General features: G+C 43.0%; 1 protein-coding gene across 3 annotated transcripts in view; it reads right to left on the bottom strand.

The window, feature by feature from the left end:
- Positions 1-23868, bottom strand: part of LOC126278319 (cuticle protein 7-like) — a 120009-nt gene extending 96141 nt beyond the window's left edge. For 2 of the 3 annotated variants that reach the window (XM_049978338.1, XM_049978339.1), the window contains exons 1-3: positions 23802-23868; positions 20622-20736; positions 15303-15590 (exon numbers count right to left, since the gene is read on the bottom strand). In XM_049978338.1, the coding sequence (XP_049834295.1) occupies positions 15303-15590; positions 20622-20736; positions 23802-23813 (415 nt within the window). In that variant the 5' untranslated portion in view covers positions 23814-23868. Of the gene's footprint in view, positions 1-13340; positions 13472-15302; positions 15591-20621; positions 20737-23801 lie in introns of all 3 variants that reach the window. The other variant, XM_049978337.1, reaches the window with a different exon arrangement.
- Between the last annotated feature and the right edge of the window lie 363 nt (positions 23869-24231).

Raw genomic sequence — 24231 nt, 5'->3', positions numbered from 1 at the left:
GGTGATTTCTTATGCCGGAAGCTTTTATATGCACACTGTAACACCTGTAAGTGTTCACAGATGATTTTCTTTTTTGAGCGCAATGATATACATATACATAGAAACATATATATTGATAATATAAATAGAAGTAAATTACAATTTACAAGCAATTATGGGCAAAGGGGAAAGAGTGTCACTGATATGACACGGGATTTGGGAGTACATCACTAAAACAGAGGCGTTTCTCTTTGCACTGGGATCTTTCCATGAAATTTCAATCACCAATTTTCTGCTCCGAATGGGAAAATATTTTGTAACTTAGGGAGAAACAATCATCATAATAAAATAAGGGAAATCAAAGTTTTCACAGAAATATACAGGTGTTCGTTTCTTCAGCGCGCTGTTCGAGAATGGAATAGTAGTGAATTATTGCGAAGGTAGTTCGATGAACCCTCTGCGAGGCACTTAAGTGTGATTTGCAGAGTATACATGTAGATGCAGACGTAGGTGTAGATGTAGATGGAGATGGAGAGGCAAAGACAGAAGGTGACATATACATGAACCACAAACATGTCTATTAATATTAATGAAAAAGAAATAAGCAAATCACATTTAGGCACATTTAGGCAGACGGAAGAGGCGCAGTGCCTTTTAACAAAGTAAACTTTTGTTTTAAAAGAGGGGAGACAGAGAGAGGAAGAGGAAAAGGGAGGGAGACGAGAAGAGAGGGGTTGAGAGAGACGTAGCACATTTATTTATAGAAACATTATTTAAATTATACATTACAAAAGACGCAAAATTGAAATATGTCGCTTCTCTCTAATGACAGAATTTTGTGTTTTCACATTTTCTTTGAAACCAACAAATTCAGACACACAAAATACAAGACAGACTAAAAACACATAAAATACTAAACAATGTTGACTGTACTTCTACACAAAACAAAAACTAAAAAACAAAATTTATATACTGACTTAGGATTAACCGTCAATAATGTTTGATTTTCGTACTTCATTTGTCACACACGGTAAAGGATACGGAGCATTTAAGCACATTAGAGCTGCACTTCCACTTTTCACTTCGACACTGCACTTATATGGGCGTGAGAGAGGGGGGAGGGAGGCGGCAGCGGCGAGAGGGCAAGGCTGTTGTGGGAGCGGCGGCGTTCACTTCACGTGTTGTTGACGACGACCTTAAAGCTGCGTCCAGCGAGATCTACAGGAAGTTATGAAACATTCGCCGGTAGCTTTTCTGCTTTTTGGGACCGAGAATACATGACATTTTGATCACTAATCAAAGACGCTACACCTACAACGCGGGTACTAAGGTCTACCTTGTGACACTACAGTTCGTTGTTACTCTTCACAAGATATCTGAAACTTCTTATTAACTCAAGTTCATCTGCTAGGCCTCATGCTCAACTCATAAACATACTCAAATACTTTCGTACTTAAATTTTCTAGAGCAATTTGAGTATATATTTATTTCTGCCTGTTGAGGTAAGTGACTAAGTAATTTATTACTTTCAGTTATTTTTGTATGAAATTTAAACAAAACCCACCTCAGAAAGACACCTAACTTTTTCTCACTTCCAGTTGACGTTTGGGCATTAAAAATTTTGGAAAAGTACATTTCCAACCTTGTAAATCCTGTGGAATGGACTCCAAACAAAGTGGAAGAAGTTGGTGAACCGTTTGTCAAAAAATAAGGCATCAAAACCAATTCACGGTGAGTGTTTCTCTTGTTAATGTACCCGCTTTTCAGTTCCGGCTTATTTCACCTTGAAGTGTCATACAGTATCATCAGCTTACCCTTTGATCATCAGAACAAGTGTCTGAAATTAGTTCCACGAGTTCAGCCATTGGTTCACAAGGGAACCATGCGGTATATTGATCAGGAAACTGACTCCCAATGCGCGCTCATAGTGTGACGCCTAGCTTTACCCAGGCCGCGCCTTGCTACCCTACTCCGTTAAATTTCAATCTTGACTCAGGCCTGCGTCTAATAGTTGCGATGAAGAAGCTCGTGGACTTGGTAAGGACTGGGTTCCCCGTGCTCTTGTTATTGATTGCCACATGGAGCATCGCGAGGATATTGCCTCATTAATGGCTCTGACACGAATTTAGCGTCCCTCTCATCTGATGGCGAGCATTTTGCATCTTCAGTGAGAAAGGAAGGGTAAACAGTGCTTATCGCAGTTAAGAATAAGCCATTGTTCTTACAGCCTTCGGAGTTGTGTGAATGATACTTTTCGAAAGTAAGATGGTATGTTGCCAAACTCGTACATTCTACATACCAACGTGAAAAGTCGTTTTGTTCCCACTTCCCCAGTGATTTTAGAAATTATGAAGGAGTGTTATCTTTCCCTTCTGCCCTCTCGCCAGTGCTGGTTATTAATCAAAGTTTAAGCAGTGGCGGGTTTCGAACCCGGGACCGACAACGTTTTGATTATTAGTCAAAGACGCTATTCCTAGACCACATGAGAAATTTAGTAAGCATAAAAAGAAGTTACATTACAAGACACTTTGTGCAGTGTGTTGGGTGTAGTCAGTATACACAGATTGAAAGATCAACGCTTCGTGATGAAAGTCGTCAAAAAATAGTCACGCGTTCTCGTGCCATTCATCGTTTGTTTGTTAGAAACGATGGGTTCGTATGAAACTCATGTGAAGCTCTGTTAGCTTTCAAAGAAATTTCCCAACATTTATCGTGAACTATGGAGGTTCTTTCCTAGAGCTCACTCTGTTGCATTCCACATATTTATCAAGAAAATGGTTTCTCACATTACTGTTGAGTTTGTGGTACCGAATCCTTCACAGTTTTCTTCCTAGAGTCAAATGCTTTCTGCCGACTACTCAGTTAACTTTAAATATTATTATGTATTATTATATTAATATTGTCAAACTTACGAACCAGAAATAATTTTCTACCTTGGGAACGTAGTTTTTCGTGGTAACAATTTGAATTAGGTTTTCACAGATTTCCTCTCGTCAGATTTGTTATGTAATCTCAAGCTTTAGCGGTCTGTCTATGTCGCCATCATCATGTATTATTTACTGTTATACAAGGGATAATTAAACATAGTTAAAATGAGAAAAGCTTCACGATTTTAGTGAGTTGTTCACCATATGTCGAAATCAGCACCGCTACTAGTGAAGCTCCACTAATGGACAGCGACGTAATATCCGGTATCGTATGGAGAAACTGTGACTTCTTGAGGTCTCCGTGACATAATTCGATCAACTGTATATAGTACACGCGATGTACACGTAACTTCTGACGATAGCGACAGAGCAACTCGAAAGCATTTTACCTTCCTATTTGAGGCAGAAAATTTCCTGAAATTAATTTATCTTTTCATGCATTTCTGTCAAGTCCACCAGTCAGTGATGTAATAACAGCCTTATGGATCCTGCCACTACATACATTAGATCCAAAAGTTTGGGTGTGATTGTGGCTAACATGTCTAAAGCTCTGGAGCGCAGTATTCTATGTCGAACGGTCGCAGTTATTTGCAAAACTAGTAAACTAATAGTCTATCACACAGAACCGCGACAAACCATTTCAGCACAACTACTGTCACGGCTCCATACTTTATGCCACTTCATGCCTGCAAGGCATCTGTCACCATACAGATAGTCGCCCACACAGCGCACTATGTCTATTATCTGTCACACACAGAGAAATTACAGTTTCTAACTTATCTATGGAACATGAGAAGACAATGAAAATACCAAAATATAAAAGACTTCTTTATAGATTTTTAATCATATGGCTAGACTGAGCCTTGCGAACGTGGCGGCCAGGCCAGTCAACGACTGAAAAACGGCGGGCTTCTGTCTTCATCAAGATGCAGAAACAGCAAGACGAATGAGGCATCCCTCTACATGGAGACGGCCACTACGTAACATATTACTATTAGTAATTTCCAGCTTCATCCTACGGATTCAGCACCACGTGTGTGAAGTCTTAAAGCAACGACTGCACACCGGCCAGAGACGCGAAACAGCATCAAGAATGCGCTGACTCGAGCGCCAATAGCAACAGCGGGCACCGCCGCATCTTCAGGAAGACAAGAGAGCCTGTATAGGGAGAGAGTGGCCAACCGGACGATACGGCGGCCATTCTTCTGCCAAACTGCGGGCGGGATGTTTGAATGGCCAGTAGTGGAGTAGTGGAGTACACACTCACCGAATCAAAAGCACTAGACAATATTGCGAAATCATTTGTACAATGCCTTTCTTTACAGCTATAATATAGTAGCCTACTACGTACAGCACAGGAAAATTTGATACAGTGGTGGTAAAAATTATTCGTTACTTGCATTTATTTTCTTTAAAGTTCGTTTACTAGACATATTGCAATGAAAGTACCGTAAATAAAAAATATAGTGTATAGCATTTGTTTTGTATCGGAAGTACATAACGCTAAAGATTTAACGTACCTGTATTAAGTCAGATGAATGAAAGTCGTGACATGCAAAAAGTATGAGCCGTATTAGTAGTTCTTGTCACGTCTTCAAACTTTTTGCATGTCACAAGAACTGCTTACGACTTTCTTCATATAGATAACAAACGAAAAAGATTACAAAAATCAGGTAATGTTAAATGTAGGCTACTGTAATAACGACCAAATATAACAAGAAAACTACCGTATCCCTTCTACCCCACAGTAAGTAGGCCTATTAAAACTGTCTTCAAGAGTACCTACAATTATTTACTACGAATAATGTTTCAGTAACCACGAGAACTGCGGAAAACGTGCTTACAACTTGCGTGCGTCAACAGTCATGCGCCAGCCGGAGTGGCCGTGCGGTTCTAGGCGTTACAGTCTGGAGCCGAGCGACCGCTACGGTCGCAGGTTCGAATTCTGCCTCGGGCATGGATGTGCGTGATGTACTTAGGTTAGTTAGGTTTAAGTAGTTCTAAGTTCTAGGGGACTGATGACCTCAGAAGTTAAGTCGCATAGTGCTCAGAGCCATTTGAACCATTTGAACAGTCAGGCAATAATACTGGAAGCAAAATGATGCCTAGTGTTCTGATTCGGAACGAAATAAAGGTTGACGCTGTAAAGTCAAATGAGTATGGCACAACAATTACAGGAAATTTCCGTTTCGAGCAAAGACAGTCAGATACTGGCTTCAGAAAAGCTTGTGATGCTACCGGTATGCACGAACTGTTAAAGAAATAAGAGCTAAAAAATGCAGTAAATTGTAATGGACCTACCAGTTTTGCGTGGCTAACAATATTTTAAAAAACTGACACCTTAAAATCAACTCGTATTTAAGATTGCAAACGCAAATTTCTTACTAAAAACGATATACAACCAAATCGAACATGCATGCACAACGCATAACTAGTATCTCAATAATTCAAATAGATTTAAACGTTTCCAAAAGTCCTCTGATCTTCAATTCAACTGAAAAGCACGGCAAACATATGAAACGCGAGAGACGTTTGGCAGGAAAATGACGCCAAAGCTAATCAACCCATCACAGGCAACTTCACCTATGGCCACTCTCTCTGTATACAGGCTCTCTAAGGATGACAAGAGTTCAGCGCCGTCTGTCAAAGCTATCTTCACCACCAAACCATCGCTGGTCGGCCCATTTCGGTTGTAGACTTCAAGAGCAACAGTATTAAGTGATAAGAAGAGGTTGCTTAGCTTGCGTTCTGAGAATAGTAGAAGGGAAATGTAATTGCGTAGAGAAGAGCACAGGAAGCAAGTTAAGTTGTCTTTCTTTTCTTTTTCAGATATAACGTGTGCTATTAATTTGAATGTATATGCATAGATCACTTTGGATTCCTGCCACCGGCCATCTCAACTTCTTTCCTCCCTTGTTTGTGCCGTGAATGCTGATATTTAAAATAAGCGAGAAAAGTTCTAGGCTCTTCCTTCATGTGCTGTTGCAGTTTGCTATCATGTTTACATTTCCACTTTTTGTTTTGTAAGACAGTACAGCCCAATTCTCCTTCGTGGCTCATCGGACAGAGAGAGGGTTTCCTGTGACACTAAATACCGTCAGAAGGACACTGCTGTTACGAGAGTTACTTACAAACTTTCAATTATCACCTCAAAAAAATTTATTTACATTATTATCATTCTCGTTTATTTGCAGGAGCACATCTGCAGCTCTGGTATACATTGAAATCTTGTGCGCGATGTGATCCTTAACAGACAGGATTGACGGAGCTCATCGACGAAGTCCAATGAAAGGCAGCTCTCTTTGGCTTATCGTGAAATAGGAGAGAGAGTGTCACAGATACGGTAAACGATTTCGGATGGCAGCCATTCAAACAAAGGAGTTTTTCATTGCGGCGATACCTTTTCACACAATTTCAATCTCAAACTCTCTCCTCAGCCTGAAAATGTTTTAGAGGAATATTATGATAGTTCCAACAACCCTTTGCGAGGCACTTAATTTAACTTTGAATTACATCATATATGTGTAGATGACAAAAGTCACCATCCGTGGGTGCCACGACTGCTCACCCTTATTCAAAAAGCCCGCCAAATCGAAGCAGCAGCTGGGAGTATCACTACGACTGTGTGACAGAGGAGCAAATCGAACAGTGAAAACTTGTAGATTCACCACCGCCGAAAGGCTACGAACAGCTATCCTCACAGGAGCATACCGTAGAAATTTTCTGCAACGTCACTGCACTGTACCAAGCAGTATCTTAGGAAGGTGTCCAAGCGAGTGTTTTTGCTTCACGACAACGCCCCAGGTCATTCGGCGCAAGACGCAGTCAGAGACGCTGCTTCCTTGTGCTTCCAACTTGAATTGCCTGCCGTATTCTCTTGTCATGGCACCCAGTGACTTTACCTCCTTCCCTGACGAAGAAACCACTGGGTGGTAGCCATTCCTAGAAATACGACGAGGTGGTGTTTGATGTGGAACGATCTCTGAAAGGCCGGAAAATAGAATTCGACAACCAAGGTCTCCACTGAGTCATCCACAATGTGTCCCATTGAAGGGTGATTATTAGTGAAAGACTAAAACCTTCACCAAGTATCATGATCGTAACTTGCTTTTGCCACTTTGATAGTCAAAGCATTTTGATCACCGCTGATACTCTGCTACCCGAGTAGCTTCCTGCGTGCTCATATCCAGGAAGAAGCCTACAATCCCACATCCTACAACGCAGATAGGGCAATCTACATCAGACATCCGACATCGTCAGAATTTCTAAGGAACCACTGGTTTAGATTATCTGACCAGCTCCAAATCATAGGGTGCCAATGGGTTTCGTGAACGGTGACATACATTACGAAATATACGTGCGTTTGTAATATAATTCCATAATCGATTATCAATTATTGAATCAAAGTCCATTACGACTACCTCTGTGGCTCTAATTTAAAATATATATCAAGTGAATTTCTTTTGTCGATAGGAAAATCTTCTGCAGACAAGATAGCTTGGTATAATTATTTTATTTCACAAAGACCGGTTTCAACAGACTCTTGTTGTCATCATCAGGCCTAGAATTTACCAAAAGTAACGTCGTAACAAAGAGAATTGTACACACCTGAACGTCAGTGATAATTTCATAAGCATTGATTTGCATACGTTCGGTAAATTTTAATTAACATGCATACGTGCCACCAATACAACGACAACACTTTCGACTCATAGGAAACGACAGCACGTTATCTTGCGCCACACTCAGAAAACGACATATAAAACAACTATTTCAGCAACAACTGTATTCCAGTAATGGAGGTTAACAAATTACAGTCGAACGTTAGCTCACTATATGTGTAGATTCTTCTGAAAGGGGCTAATTACGATGATGACTACAATTATTTCTGTTCTGTTTAGCCCTACACTGAAATTATTGGCGGATATCAATCTCAACCGACTTTTAGATACAGGCGGCAGATGACTCCGTCAAAGTGCACGAAGACACACACACACACACACTAGATTTTTCGGATGTTCCTTTTATCAATCTACCTCTTTTCAACCTCTTATCGGATTGGATTTTCATACTATCTATCGACAGACAAATGGGAAACTTCGGCTGAAACGGTAGACACAACCGGGTGAGACTCACTAAAGCCCTTATTCTCCACAGCCTCTCCTTCTGAAAAATAAGCCTGACTGCGTCAGCGACTTGGTTGTCACATCCTTCTAATGAAACGTGAAGATGCGGACCGCCTACCTGGAAATCCTGATTATCCGCCTCGAGATCAAACTCCATATGCTTAAGATAGAACTGAAACTTCTCTAAGGCGAAAAGCACAGCTAGCGCCTCGCACTCATAAACGGAGTAATTCATCTCAGGACCATACAACTTCTCATCCAGACAAATTTCTTCCGCTTCTTATGTGGTTTACTAAGGGGATCGACCAATTGGGCAAAACCAGGGACAAAACTGGGAAAATAATTTGCCAGCCCAATAAATATGTCAATCACCTTCCTCCTTCGAGACTGAGGAAATATCTTCAACACATTAATTCGTTCCTGATCAATCCTAGGGCCCTCCCCGGAAATTAAATGGCTCCGAAACGACACCTATATCTTAACAAGTCTAATCTTGGACGGCTTAGCAGTCATCCCGGCATCCTAAATTTTCGAGAGGACTTCCCAAAAATGGGAAATGTTACCCTCAAATAACTGACCATAGGTGACATCACCATCAAGTTGATCAAAGACACCAGTAAACCATACAATTCTCGGCTTCAGACGTACCTTCTTAGAAATTACTTCCACAAATTTTAGCTCATGTTTGCTACCAGTCGACTTTTCTTAGATGTCCTACTCTCTCTTCACGTCCTCCTTAATTCGTTCGTCACTTCTTAACTTAGACTACTTCGTGATCACCAGTTTTCAAAAAGTTAGTATCTGGCTGTTTTAATTTCTGCTGCATCTCATTACATTTGTCTGCTTCCCGCTTTACTTTCAATCTATATTCTGTACTCTCAGTCTGTAATTTGTACTCCATATTCTATACTCTCAGTCCTTATTTTGTACTCTAATTCTTCTTCACATTCACTGTAGATGGCAATATCACCAGCTAGTCTTATCAGCGATATCCTGTCAATCTGTTATTATGTGGATTTGTTTGCTACGCTGAGAGCAATTGATCAGACGAGGTGACGTCATGGCAAGAAATTCACAACGTGCTACCGTCTCCAAGTATACTTCTTACTATTGATCATATGTATCAAGAAGATGGGAGGGTGCAAGACGTCCTCGACCCTCTCTTTTTATTAGATAGGTAAGAGAAATTAAATTTTCAGGTGGATTCCAGAGCTCATAGCAACAGGGGGAAATAAATTCGTCGACGTAGCTTCAAAGAACGCTTTATTCCTTCCACATGCTCGTTGCTCTGTATCCCTGCTGATAATCAGCTCTTACGGGGCCCTAAAAGGCAATGTGTTGTTGGCTCAGTGGAAGGAATTAAGGAACAGTAATATTTTAGTGAGGTGACTTGCTGCAGCCGTCAGGGACTTAAACTGAGGAACATTAGACTGCTGTCAGCAACACCTCGCTCTGACTACAACGAGCTGAAGAAGTAGCCCTTGCAAAACACAGGAGGGAACATTGTCCATTATCATATGCTTTTATCTTACGGAAGGAAGGGCCATCAATGTGTCGGAGATGTGAACACGTGTGTCGATACGGTATATTTCACACCACTGGCCATTAAAATTGCTACACTACGAAGGTAACATGCTACAGACGCGAAATTTAACCGACAGGAAGAATATGCTGTGATATGCGAATGATTAGCTTTTCAGAGCATTCACACAAGGTTGGTTCCGGTGGCGACAAATACAACGTGCTGACATGAGGAAAGTTTCCAGCCGATTTCTCAAACACAAACAGCAGTTGACCGGCGTTGCCTGGTGAAACGTTGTTGTGATGCCTAGTGTAAGGAGGAGAAATGTGTACCATCACGTTTTCTACTTTGATAAAGGTCGGATTGTAGCATATCGCGATTGCGGTTTATCGTATCGCGACATTTCTGCTCGCGTTGGTAGAGATCCAATGACTGTTAGCAGAATATCGAATCGGTGGGTTCAGTAGGGTAATACGGAACTTCGTGCTGGATTCCAACGGCCTCGTATCACTAGCAGTAGGGATGCCAGGCATCTCATCCACATGCCTGAAACGGATCTTGTAGCCACGTCTCGATCCCTGAGTCAATACATGGGGACATTTGAAAGACAACAACCATCTGCAACAACAGTTCGTCGACGTTTGCAGTAGTATGGACTATCAGCTCGGAGACCATGGCTGCGGTTACCCCTGACGCCTCTCTACCAGGCAAGAGGGCCTGCGGTAGTGTACTCAACATCGAACTTGGGTGTACGAATGTCAAAGCCTCATTGTCGCGGATGCATCCAGGTTCTGCTTACAGCATCCTCGTGGTCGCATCCGTGTTTGGCGACATCGCGGTGAACGCACATTGGAGGCGTGTATTCGTCATCGCCATACTGGCGTATCACGTGGCGTTATGGTGTAGGCAACCACTGGTTTCACGTCTCTCTCACCTTTTGTTCACATTGACGGTACTTTGAAAAGTGGACGTTACATTTCATATGTGTTACGACCCGTGGCTCTACCCTTCATTCGATGCCTTCAAAACCCTTCATTTCAGCAGTATAATGCACGACCGATGTTGCAGGTCCTGGACTGGCCTTTCTGGACACAGAAAATGTTCGACTGCTGGTCTGGCCAGCACATTCTCCAGATCTCTCACTAACTGAAATTGTCTGGTCAATGGTGACCGAGCAGCTGGCTCGTGACAATACGCCAGTCACTACTCTTGATGAACTGTGGTATCGTGTTGTAGGTGCATGGGCAGCTGTACCTGTACACGCCACCCAAGCTCTGTTTGACACAATTCTCAGGCGTAACATGGCCGTTATTACGGCAGAGGTGGTTGTTCTGGATACTGTATTCTCAGTATCTATGCACCCAAATTGCGTGAAAATGTAATCATATGTCAGTTTAGTATAATATATTTGTCCAGTGAATGCCCGTTTATTATCTGCATTTTTTCTTGCTTAAGCAATTTTAATGGCCAATAGTGTATATTTCCGATGTGCGTGACGCTAATGTGGCTACGTCATTATCAAATGCGTCCAAACAGGACGAACTTGCTGTTATAATTTTCGTTGCTGAGGAAGGACAAACACTGATAGACTTCCATCGGACGATGAAGAATTTGTAAGGGGCAAGACACCTGTTTACAACCACCGTTAAGGAATGGTGCGCCAAAAGGCAGTTAGTGTGTCATCGTAACGCACGTACTCAGATCCCAAACTTGATAACGCTGAAATTACGCCAACTCAAGTGGGACACACGAAAACACCCGTCCTGTAATCCTGATGTTTCCCCACGCGATTATAATGCCTATGGTCACTTAAAAGTCGTTCAATGGTCGGCGACTCCTGTCGAACAAAGAGGCAGCATTGACTTCTTCACGCCTCAGGACACGGAGCTTTACCAAATGGGTAGCATCAGCCTGGTATGTCGGTGGGATAATTGCCTCAGTGCTCACGAAGATTTTACCTGCTTGGTACACCGATTCTATAGCGTATGGCCTTCGAACTTTTGACCCCCTCTTGTATCAATATTTAACTGTGTCGCTTTTGTGTTATATATTAATCAGCATGCAAGAAAACTGGTTGTTTTTAGTTTGTTAGAAGAACACATGTAAAGTGTCAAGCAAATCCAACACCTTACATGAAAACCATGACATGATAAGCAAATCTAGTAGTATGTCACATAGCTCCGAAAAATCGTGATATTAAATTAACCAAAGTAATACGAGTAACGAGTGAGCTAATGGAATAACACAGACTAACACAAGAATGCCTAAATGCATGTCATACCTACCCACCGTGAGACAGACGCAGTTCCGAGGGGAGAAACGAGAACAGAAGCCGAGAGCAGAACCGTGTTAAGCTGGAAGGCCCTACGATAAGGGACGGACACCGCTAGGACCACCCCCCAGCCTATGTTAAAAGCTATAGCCCTCCAGAAGAACAGTATAGATCTTACGATAACACAAAAAGGGCCAACTCAGCCGCAAGTTTTAGCGTGAGACTTTTTTGCGTCTCTGTTACGTTGCAAACTTTAAAAACATTGCCCTACCATGAAAAGTATTACGTTTCTCATTGGATAGACAGAATTTTTGTAGGTGGAGCTTAAGGTTAACATTGAGACCCTGATTGGTCAGATGAAGACATAGCCAGATAGTTTTTTATAATCAACTTCGGTAAATTGTAGTAAGGAGAAGTTAGTAGAGGTGACTGGAACTGTGCTGCCCGCCGCCCCCTGACGAACACTGACAAGGTAATGAACGCATGCGATGCCGCATAACAGCGCATAAAGCTTCACTCAGAACTGCAGAAGTCTCATCTGTTACACCCCCTTTTTTCGTAATACTAGTGTCGATCGTCAATTGAAGCTCATGGTGTTCACATTTGCCACTTGAAGTAAAAAAATCTGAAACGCGATGATCTTTCTGTTATATAGATATTGAGAAGCCACACCAGACACTGTAATTTACGACAAATTAGATAAGTAATTAAAGAAAATTGAGGGTCACTGTAGACCATTTTGATAGTTTTCTCTTTTGTGAAACTTAATTTAAACCTAGATTATAGATGTGATATGGCATAGGTCATCCTTCGATCCATTGTAGAACTTGGAAACCCAGTCAGGGAATATTCGTTCACATTTTTGTTGAACGCAGTTGGTTTTTACCATCCTGTGTTAAAACATTTCCTTTTATCAATAGTGCAATTTATAAACATTGTTTTGTGAGTAGAATAAAATTTACAATGGTAAACTTAACTGCTTTTTCGACGTTATTTTACCAGCTAACTAAAAATAGGAAAGCCTAGAAACTCTTCCACTAAATTTAGTTAGTATTAAGATTCTTTTACAGGGAGTGCAGTGGTTCTGACGCTGAAATCATTAAGTAATTGGTTATATCATCGCTAGTCTCACTGAACTCTTCTGAACTCTACATGTCATGTGTGGTCTGGCGTCTCCTTACCAGCAACAGGTCCCAGGTTCAAACTAGTCAATTCCCTAAAAAACACGTTCAGACCGTCGTTGCGCGAAAGTGGTAAGGAGACACGATATAGAACAAACAGACACCACGCAGAATGTTAGACACACACATACATTCAAAGGAAATTCGATGTTTTTATTCGAGTTTTTAAATAGTTTGCACAATATGTTGCAACTTAACGGCAGCTACGATGTATTTAGAGACAAGACGGGACGGAGCTCATCAGTACTGGTAGCTGGCGTGTGACGTTCTGACAGCAGTGTGCGAGCTCTTGAGTGGCGCGCCGTACAGCGCGGCTGGGGACGGTGGGGCGACCTTGGCGGGGGCAGCGACTACTGCGGGGGCGGCGAATAGTACGGGAGTCTTGGCGATGACGACCGCGGGGGCGGCGGGGGGCGGCAGAGGCGCCAACCGCGGCACGGCGGCGGGCAGCGGCACCAGGCGGCCTGCAACAAGACAACAAGCACAGTGGATGTAAGACAAAGGCGAGGAATGAGGCCGTTTTGACCTCCCTAAGACCCCGGCGACCTGTGTATCGGATTAGATAATAAAAGTCTATGTCTTAGTTATATGTTAATTTATTGAAATCGCTAACCGATTTCGGCTTTGCAGCCATCACCAGTCTTTTGTAATCGAGTCGAAACCGGTTATCAGTTTCAGTGAAGTAACATGTGACCAAGAGAAAGACATGGGAGTAAAGATAATCATGGAAACCCAGTGTGGACTGTAATCGTCGGATGGCAGTCAAACTTGGCAGACATGCTAATGCGTCAATAAAAACCGATTCGGAAACGATTAAAGCTGAAAAACTTACCAGAGGTTGAAAACACCGCATCAGTTGTAAATTTCTTTTATGATCAAGACCTGTTTCGGGTTCTCATAAGCCCATCGTCAGGTGTCGCAACTGTGCTGTGGCCCCCGAGCGCCGCGATGGACGTGTACTAGGCGGGGTGTGCCACCTATTCCGTGCTACCTCCCTGCTGTGCGCTCATAGGTAGCACACCGTGCCTATAACACGTCCATTGCGGCGCTCGGGGGCTACAGCACATTTGGAACACCTGAGGATGGGCGTATGACAGCCCGAAATAGGTCGTGATCATAAAAGAAATTTACAACTGATGCGGTATTTTCAACCTCTGGTATAATGCTCAGCTGCGGATGTTCCTACAAAAGCATTGGTTGTATGAAAAAAAGTTCCAATTTTGGCCACCAGGTGAAATTCTGGTGCTGTACAGCATCTGGTCTACGTCTTTGTTGCTCATACTGTAGCCGGCGCTATCAACATCTTGCCATTCTGACTTATTTGACTTTTTCTGACCACATTCCTTTCCTAATCCATTACTTGAGTTCACCACCTTAACACTCCCATTTGCATCCTACCTGCCATGTCTATTATTGCAATGAAAAAAGACAATTTATAGTTTGGTGAAGACTTTGGCACAATTCATCTGCCTGAAAAAAATGACGAGTCAAATGGTTTTGGCGGTAAAAAGAATTATGATGTGGTAAACGGTTTTGGTCAGAAGGTCTCCAGAGTGGTCGAAAACAGTCTAGAAAGCTTGTAAGGGTTTTACAGGGTACGATGTACAGAGAAATAATTGTTTGGAATAAATGTCGATACGTTGCACCGTTTCAAAGTTAATTAGCATTTAATCTCGGCAATGTGGTCGTTGCGAGCTCGAATTCAAGAGGCCCTCCAGATTCAACTATCGTCAGTTGTTCTCATAGAGATCATAGCAGGCGCGACTGCTCAGCCCCTGGCTCGGGTTCGATCCTTAATACCGTTCCATTCCAGATTATGTGTCGCTCTTTTGTTCGGTTTTAGAAAACAAAAGGGAGACTGCGTTTGACAATACAGTCTACGACGGGTTGCTTGAATTTGCGGCAACAACGGCCGAATTGGCTAACTTTGATGCTAAGTAACTGAGAAAGAGGGCAAATTTTCGAATTGTTTTCTTACTATAAACTACGCTGCAACAGGATTACAAATTTTCCATACTGTTTCCGACCACCGTGTACGTGTATACTAAACAATAATAGTCCCCTAACGCTTTGCTAGGGTATGTACTAAGTTCATATTGCGTATGAAAGTGATCCTGAAGAGGATCCCAGCAGACTGTTCGAAACGTCGATCGTTCAGAAGAAATATGACGCTGACGAACCACCCCAAAGATTTCAAGGTCAGTGGTTTGATCTTCTTTACAATGTTATTTCGTTCATTAGGTGACAGTGCTAGTTACATCTGAGCTACTACGGCTACACCGGAGTGGTACCCACCGGGCAGAGGCGCGGGTACGGCGACCCTGGCGGGCGCGGGAGGCGGGGGTGCACCGCCGGAGCGGGAGACGACGGCGTTGAAGCCGGCGCCGGGCGCGGCCGAGTACTGCACGGTGCGGACGGCGCCGTCCGGCTCGACGACGCTGTAGCTGCCCTGCACGGCGTCGCCGCTGCGGCTCTCCTGCTGCTGCTTGGCGTCGCCCGTCAGCGCGTCGCTCACGCTGTAGCTGAAGCTGTACTGCGGGTTCGGGTCGTAGTCCGCGTCAGACCCGGCCGCCGCCAGCGCTCCTGTCGGCAATGGCGGTGGTTATTCGACGCTATTCACTGCGCTCGCCGGTGATCAACTACCGTTATTGTTGCTGCCTCAGTGTCTCTTGACCACCCCTCCAGAACACAACAGCGGACCAAAAAAATAACTATAACAAGGAGGGAAGGAAGCTGAGCTTGTGAGGTACTTCGCTATAATTGCTCCCCTTATGCACTGATAAAAGGACTGTTGCAAAGGGAGGAGGAAACGAAATGGAACTGTACGGTATAATCTTCTCAAATAATTGAGATTAGCTACTTTCGCTCTTAGTATAACTGCTAATCTTGGAAACAAACTTATCAATCTCCAGAAAATATGTGCATATTTCCATTCATTAATGTCGTGCGGAATAATTTCCTTGATTAAGTCATCACTTACAAAGACAGCAAAGGTTTTATGAAGCGAGCAGTAAGAGTTTATTGTATGATTGTATGATAGCGGAACAAACACTGGTAGCAGTTACTTCTGTAAAATATCTGGGAATATGCGTACAGAACAATTTGAAGTGGAATGATCATTTAAAATTAATTGTTGGTAAGGCGGGTGCCAGGTTGAGATTCATTGGGAGAGTCCTTAGAAACTGTAGTCCATCAGCAAAGGAAGTGGCTTACAAAACACTCTTTCGATCTACACTCCTGGAAATTGAAATAAGAACACAGTGAATTCATTGTCCCAGGAAGGGGAAACTTTATTGACACATTCCTGGGGTCAGATACATCACATGATCACACTGACAGAACCACAGGCACATAGACACAGGCAACAGAGCATGCACAATGTCGGCACTAGTACAGTGTATATCCACCTTTCGCAGCAATGCAGGCTGCTATTCTCCCATGGAGACGATCGTAGAGATGCTGGATGTAGTCCTGTGGAACGGCTTGCCATGCCATTTCCACCTGGCGCCTCAGTTGGACCAGAGTTCGTGCTGGACGTGCAGACCGCGTGAGACGACGCTTCATCCAGTCCCAAACATGCTCAAAGGGGGACAGATCCGGAGATCTTGCTGGCCAGGGTAGTTGACTTACACCTTCTAGAGCACGTTGGGTGGCACGGGATACATGCGGACGTGCATTGTCCTGTTGGAACAGCAAGTTCCCTTGCCGGTCTAGGAATGGTAGATCGATGGGTTCGATGACGGTTTGGATGTACCGTGCACTATTCAGTGTCCCCTCGACGATCACCAGAGGTGTACGGCCAGTGTAGGAGATCTCTCCCCACACCATGATGCCGGGTGTTGGCCCTGTGTGCCTCGGTCGTATGCAATCCTGATTGTGGCGCTCACCTGCACGGCGCCAAACACGCATACGACTATCATTGGCACCAAGGCAGAAGCGACTCTCATCGCTGAAGACGACACGTCTCCATTCGTCCCTCCATTCACGGCTGTCGCGACACCACTGGAGGCGGGCTGCAGGATGTTGGGGCGTGAGCGGAAGACGGCCTAACGGTGTGCGGGACCGTAGCCCACCTTCATGGAGACGGTTGCGAATGGTCCTCCTCGATACCCCAGGAGCAACAGTGTCCCTAATTTGCTGGGAAGTGGCGGTGCGGTCCCCTACGGCACTGCGTAGAATCCTACGGTCGTGGCGTGCATCCGTGCGTCGCTGCGGTCCGGTCCCAGGTCGACGGGCACGTGCACCTTCCGCCGACCACTGGCGACAACATCGATGTACTGTGGAGACCTCACGCCCCACGTGTTGAGCAATTCGGCGGTACGTCCACCCGGCCTCCCGCATGCCCACTATACCCCCTCGCTCAAAGTCCGTCAACTGCACATACGGTTCACGTCCACGCTGTCGCGGCATGCTACCAGTGTTAAAGACTGCGATGGAGCTCCGTATGCCACGGCAAACTCCCTGGCACTGACGGCGGCGGTGCACAAATGCTGCGCAGCTAGCGCCATTCGACGGCCAACACCGCGGTTCCTGGTGTGTCCGCTGTGCCGTGCGTGTGATCATTGCTTGTACAGCCCTCTCGCAGTGTCCGGAGCAAGTATGGTGGGTCTGACACACCGGTGTCAATGTGTTCTTTTTTCCATTTCCAGGAGTGTATAATTGAGTAGTGCTCATCAGTGTGGGATACGTACCAGATCGGGTTAATAGAGGAGATAGAGAAGATCCAAAGAAGAGCGGCGCGTTTCGTCACAGGGTTATTTCGTAAGCGTGATAGCAGACTTTGCAAGAGAGGCGCTCTGCATCGCGGTGTAGCTTACTGCCCAGGTTTCCAGAGGCTGCGTTTATGGATGAGGTATCGAATATATTACTTCCCCCTACTTATACCTCCCGACAAGATCATAATGTAAAATTAGAAGGTTTAGAGCGCGCACGGAGCCTTTCCTGCAGTCGTTCGTCCCGCGAACCATACGTGATTAGAACAGGAAAGGGACGTAATGACAGTGGCACGTAAAGTGCCCTCCGCCACACACCGTTGGGTGGCTTGCGGAGTAGAAATGTAAATGTAGATGTATGTGGTCTTCACCCACGGTCTTCATGTAGGTATCTCTTCAAGAGCTAGGCATTTCGTTAAAAGAATCATTCAAATGATCTATGGAACATGTAACTAACTAACTTTCCCAAAATTCTCTAAAGTGATCTTAAAAAATCGTTTAAAATTGCTTTTGAAAATGAATAAAAATTTTTCAAGGTCGTGTTAGATGTATAGAAGTCCCTTATCAAACAACACAAACAGTTTCACATCATTGTAGGACATCTTCAGGAGAAAAAACTATTCACTATATGATAAATAATCTATCGCAATATGCTAATACAGTGTTGTTGATACCTCCAACACGAGAGGGTAAAAGTACCTTTATTACTCATCCTGAAAGTTGTTATTTAACGGGCACAGGGGAGTTCAAAAGGCCAGAATTGAAATTTTTGATCATTTGCCCCAAAAAAGTAAAATGTCTCACGTAAACTGTCTCATTCCACATCATTTCGTTAAAAGAATCATTCAAATGATCTATGGAACATGTAACTAACTAACTTTCCCAAAATTCTCTAAAGTGATCTTAAAAAATCGTTTAAAATTGCTTTTGAAAATGAATAAAAATGTATAGAAGTCCCTTATCAAACAATACTACCAGTTTCACATCATTGTAGGACATCTTCAGGAGAAAAAGCTATTCACATCATAAGGGTCGAGAAAATGTGCGATGGTGGAAAGTTCAATTTGTAAACCGACTAATTGCATAATCTCTTTAAAGTTTGGTCATCGAGTCGTTAAACTGGGAATTATGTTCATAAGGTGAGCGAGAGCAAGTCGCAAAGCTGTCTTATAATACATTCACGGTCTGAAAAGCGAACTCGTTAAACGTGTTCTTAAAATGCAGTCCCCATAAAAAGAGGAGTTAGTTAGCACGTACAAGATCTCGGTCAGGTAGCTAAAACCATAGTTCCTGTCGATCCCAAATACAACATTGCTAAGACACCGTGTGGGGTGATATGCTTTCTGGTGTTATTTCAGTGACTGTAGAATGGAGCCAAATTTACGAAGAAGTAGGCAGGATGCGCCACCCTATCAGTTTGATGTTGCACTCCTTCTGGTCTGGATTCATGTACTGAGTCGCTGGAGAAGGTTGTCACAAAGCCATTGTAACCTCTCTTGACTAGAAAAGATCGATACAGCTATTGAGTAAATCATTCTGTTGAAAATGACGACGGGATAACGCGGTTTACAAGTTTTTCTATAGAGAATACATATTCATAACGAACACTCGAAATCTCCAGTAGCACAAGATACTTTACTATCAACAGAATGAATAAATGTGTTTGCTCTCAAGAAATAATACAGGGAAACTATCAAGATAAAGAAGCAAAGAAAGACCCCAGAAAATACAAATATCTTATCAGTTAACGAAGGATATTTACAACAAAAATCACTCTCGGTAAAACCAAACATAGAATACTACACCACTTTCATAAAACCGGATTGTCTTTATGAAGCGGCATGTGTGCTCCTCCACAGAAAGGGAGAAGAAATGGTGGTGGAGAAAAAAGGAAGGAAGGTACTGCGGAAAATATTTAGTCCAAGGAAAGAAGGAGGGCGTGGATGAGAAGAAGTAATGACGAAATCCACTCTCAAACTGGAAAACTATATCATGCTCAGGGAATGATTACTTTTTATGATTACTTGGTTCGATGAAACCGGGGACGACTGAATAAAAAACAATATTTGGCCATTTCGAGAAAAATCCCAAAACGCAAAGCAGTTGCTCCAGGTAAATGGAAAAGGACTTAGCAGCAATTACACATACAAAAGCAGAAAATCTAGAGAGGGCAGCTTTTATAAACGAGATTAGAAAGCTCGTAGTTTGGACGAGAAAAAGCACTTCACTGTGTATACAAATGAGAAAAGGAAAGAACACGGTGAATTAATAAAGAAACAGTGTAAGGGCTAAAAATCATAAAAAAGGCACAGACTACAGAAATCGAAGAAAAAAGAAAGAAGAATAAGAAACAAAAGTAAACTTTACGTAATGGCAACATTCAGCTTCAGTAACTAAGTATATTTGTAATTCATTAATTAAGATTCCCGTCAGCGTTACGCATGCTACTTTTACTAGTGACCATTTTCGAAAAATTTAATTCATTATCAATCCATTAGCTCCTTTTCTAATTTTTCGCTGTAGATAATACGTTTCTTTTCACATCAGATCTATGTAACAAATCATATTTGAGTCCGTTACTATTGTCTTGGTACATTCAACGGGCACCTTTAGCTGTTTATCAATAAAAATTTTATGTGTAAACATATAAAGATGCCTATCGGATTTTGAGTGTACCAAGACAATCGTAATACGTCAAAGATTATTTGTTGCACTCATCCGCTGTAAAAAGAAACGTATTATATTATTAACACAATATAATTTTATTATAATAAAAACGTTGTATGCAACTGAAATGGGAAATTATCTAATTATTGACAAAGTTAACTTTGTTGTAGCGCTTGTGAAGAAGCATAATCAGCAGACAGTGCTGTCAGCTTTCAGACGGGTGCTGCTGCCTTACCTGGAAGCGCCGGGGCCGCGTGGACAGCGGGAGCCGCCGAGTAGGAGACGGCCGGGGAGCCAAGGAAGCCCGCGCTGGCCACGCCCACCGCCACACACACGCACAGCAGCACCGCCTGCCGGAAACAGAGCTTCTGTCACTTATGTGAGCAATGCAAACGTAGATCTTTAAACCTGACACCCATCGTCATTACAGTTTATAGTTTGTTTTTCATGTACGGCACATGCGCTTTCTTCGGCGTTGACAGTGTCAGGTCGCGTACCGGTTTGAACATAGAATAAACTAGACGAGAGTTTAGCTGTCTCCTTACATAGCTAACTCTGTTGAACAAAGCGAGGCACACTCAGGAAACAAGTGAAATGTTCTGATTAGGCCACTCTCTGTCCTTCAGTGCCATTGTCCAGCAAAGTGTGTATTCGAGCCCCTGTATATTTTGGATATCGGGAGAGAGATACTAGTCGGCAGTCGGCAGTAATATGCTAGGCAGCCGACAGAGATGTTAGGCATGCCCCTATTCAGCAACGTCTTTATTCTGCTACAAATCTTCATTACTGCGGAGTGTTCACATATTGTTAATCATTCGCGGAAATAATTTCTTCGCTACGAACTTCAGAGTTTCGTAGGAAACTTGGAGAAATTCTTTCACTTGTGATAGGTCAAAATAGTTCTTCAGACTGGAATATATGTGGGAGCTTTCACGAACAGTGCGGTACACATACCGTCAGAGAGACTCAGCTTGGTACAAGGATTTCCAGATTTCTCTAAAACTACACAGATGCTTCCTCATGAGACTATAAGCCAGGTACAACTGATATCTGATATGGCCAGGAATCAGGAATTGATGTTTATTTTACATCGATTGAATTTGACATTCTAAAACTTATACTAAACAGGAATTATCTAAACTAGATACTCCCCACTGGCCGACAGAGTGCAAAGCATTGTGCTGATCAAGTACCTGGCTAAGTTACAGTGGGAAAAAAATGGTTCAAATGGCTCTGAGCACTACGGGACTTAACTTCTAAGGTCATCAGTCCCCTAGAACTACTTAAACCTAACGAACATGAGGACATCACACACATCCATGCCCGAGGCAGGACTCGAACCTGCAACCGTAGCAGTTGCGCGGTTCCGGACTGAAGCGCCTAGAACCGCTCGGCCACCGCGGACGGCCTTCGAGAGTGAAATTCGATCTCATAAGTAAAGGATTTGTGTTAAACGGTAAGTGCTACTACGCATGTTCGGTTAGCTAAAAACGATGAGATGCCATGCCGCATAACACGATCATTCTTTACAATTCAGAATATTTTAATCTATGATAAGGTAATTTTAGTTTCGAAGAAAAAAAATTCTTTTTACTCATCAGCCTTTTGACGCGGGCCGCGATGACATTCTGTCCTGTAATAATTTTTTCATCTCAGTGTAGCGCTTTCAGCCTACGTCCTGTGTCCTCCATTATTTGCTGAATGTATTTCAATCTCTGCCTTCCTCTGATGTTTTTGCCCTTTACAGCTCTCTCTTGTAGCATGGAAATTATTCCCTTACGTCTTAATAGATGTTCTATCATTTTCTCTCTTTTTCTTGTCAAAGTTTCCCATACACTCGCTTCCTTCCCTCATTGTTTACCTTACCAGTCCCTCTAACTTTCAACATTATTCTATAGCACCACATCTCAAATGCTTCTATTCTCTTCTGGTCCGGTTGTCTCACAGTCAATGTTTCACTATCATACAATGTTGTGCTCCAAACGTACATTCTCAGAAATTTCTTCCTCAAATTAAGGCCTATGTTTGGTATCAATAGACTCCTCTTGGCCGTGTTAACCCTAAGTGGAGTGTACAATAGCTCCCTGATACTTCTGTTTCGAAATTAGAATATCGCCTGCACATGTCCACATATAAACCTAATATATAATACTTGGAAAACAGCACAGATTACGCAAAAAATTGTAAGTAATACGCCAAGAGAATACCTCACCGGAAGCGAGTCCAGTGTTTTAAGTATTGAAAACTCCAAGTAATATAGGGTAGCGACATGTTTGGTTCATAAACCGTCTCCACTGACATAGGCAGAAAGTCGCCAATCACTTTTCAGTGCGAAGACTGTGACGAGGATAAATCGACAGAGTATGTATTACAACGTATGAGGATAGAAGACAAAATCTGATAATTATCCAGTCTACATTTTTAAGTAGATAATTCTAATGTGGCTGGAGATATCACTCACGAAAAATTGCAGTTTACGAGGGAATTTGATGTGCTTCTCAGCCAGAATTTTCATCTATGATACATAGCACTTTTTATGAGTGTCCTAATGTAGCCAAGATGACTACTTTATCCTCATATTGAAGCATCGATCTTGGAGATAGAGATCTTAAGTTGCGTACAGGTATTCATTTTCCTTAGCTGTAGGCCTACGCCCACTCACTGTAGGCAGGTAATGTCTATCTAATGTTTCTACAGTGAGATCTTCATTTCACGTGATGACTTCAGCACACATTTAGTGAAGAGAAAGACTTCAGAAACTATTATACCCCCTTGTACCCCGGTTTTGTTCCACAGAATTGTATGGGAGTCAACCAAAGACTGCGAGAAAACTCAAAAAGAGGGGAATCCAAGCGGTTGAGATGTGATGCTATAGAAGGATATTGCAATCTAGGTGCACTTATAAGGAATGAGGAATCTCTCCACAGAATCTGCGCAGAAGGATCATATGGTAATAGAGGGGGAAAAAAAGTATCAGAATGATAGGATATGCGTTAAGGCATCAGGGAGTAACTTCAATGTTACTGTAGAGACCTGTAGGGGAAGGAGAAGATCTGAATACATCCAGCATATAATTGAGAATGTAGCGGGCAAGTGCTGTCTGAGATGAAGAGGTTGGCACAAGAAAGGAATTCGTAGTAAGCCACACCGATCCAGCCAGAAGACTAATGACTAAAAAGACTTCTGTTAAAAACTGCACACGGTACGCATTTACTTTAATTCAGTATTAAGCGGTATTCGCACATAAGAATCTGTTTATCCGGAAGGAATGTGATCAAGTTACTAAGATAGCGGAAAGTAACCTAACCTGCTTATTTCTCACTCTATCGTTGCTGTGAGATGAACTATTTTCTAACCCAAAGATTCTGGTATCGAAATCTTATCGTTCAGATTCGTAACGCAGCGCCTTGCTCACCTGAGAAGCCATAATGCGAGTTCTCTTCAGTTGACCGAGATGAGAGGGACTGACGACTCCAGACGAAGCGCTGGCCCCTTATATAGTCCACCAGAGCCCCTCCCACGCGACTGACCACTGCCACATGTGACCTGAGAGCGCCCGCTCTGGAGCACAGTCTCACCTTGAGAAATACGCGGAATGACGAAACACACCCGTCCAGTTTCTGGCAGTGGCATCAGACGCACCTCCAAATCTTCTTTCCCAAGTCGGCCTTTGCGCTGCATTACGACTTTACTTCGCCAAGACGTCAGCTTAATGATCAAAGAGAATATGATGTCTGCCTCATTCAGTGTGAAGTCTTTGGCAACCAGGCAGCCAGTCAGGACAAAAATCTGCCACTAGCAACATGCTGAAATGTGAAATAAATCGTTAATAGTTTAAAACTTGC

The sequence above is a fragment of the Schistocerca gregaria genome, chromosome 6 (assembly GCF_023897955.1).
Source record: "Schistocerca gregaria isolate iqSchGreg1 chromosome 6, iqSchGreg1.2, whole genome shotgun sequence".
In the NCBI taxonomy this organism is placed as follows: Eukaryota; Metazoa; Arthropoda; class Insecta; order Orthoptera; family Acrididae; genus Schistocerca; species Schistocerca gregaria.
Note: the sequence above shows the minus strand (reverse complement) of the source record. Positions and strands in the feature narration are given on the sequence as shown.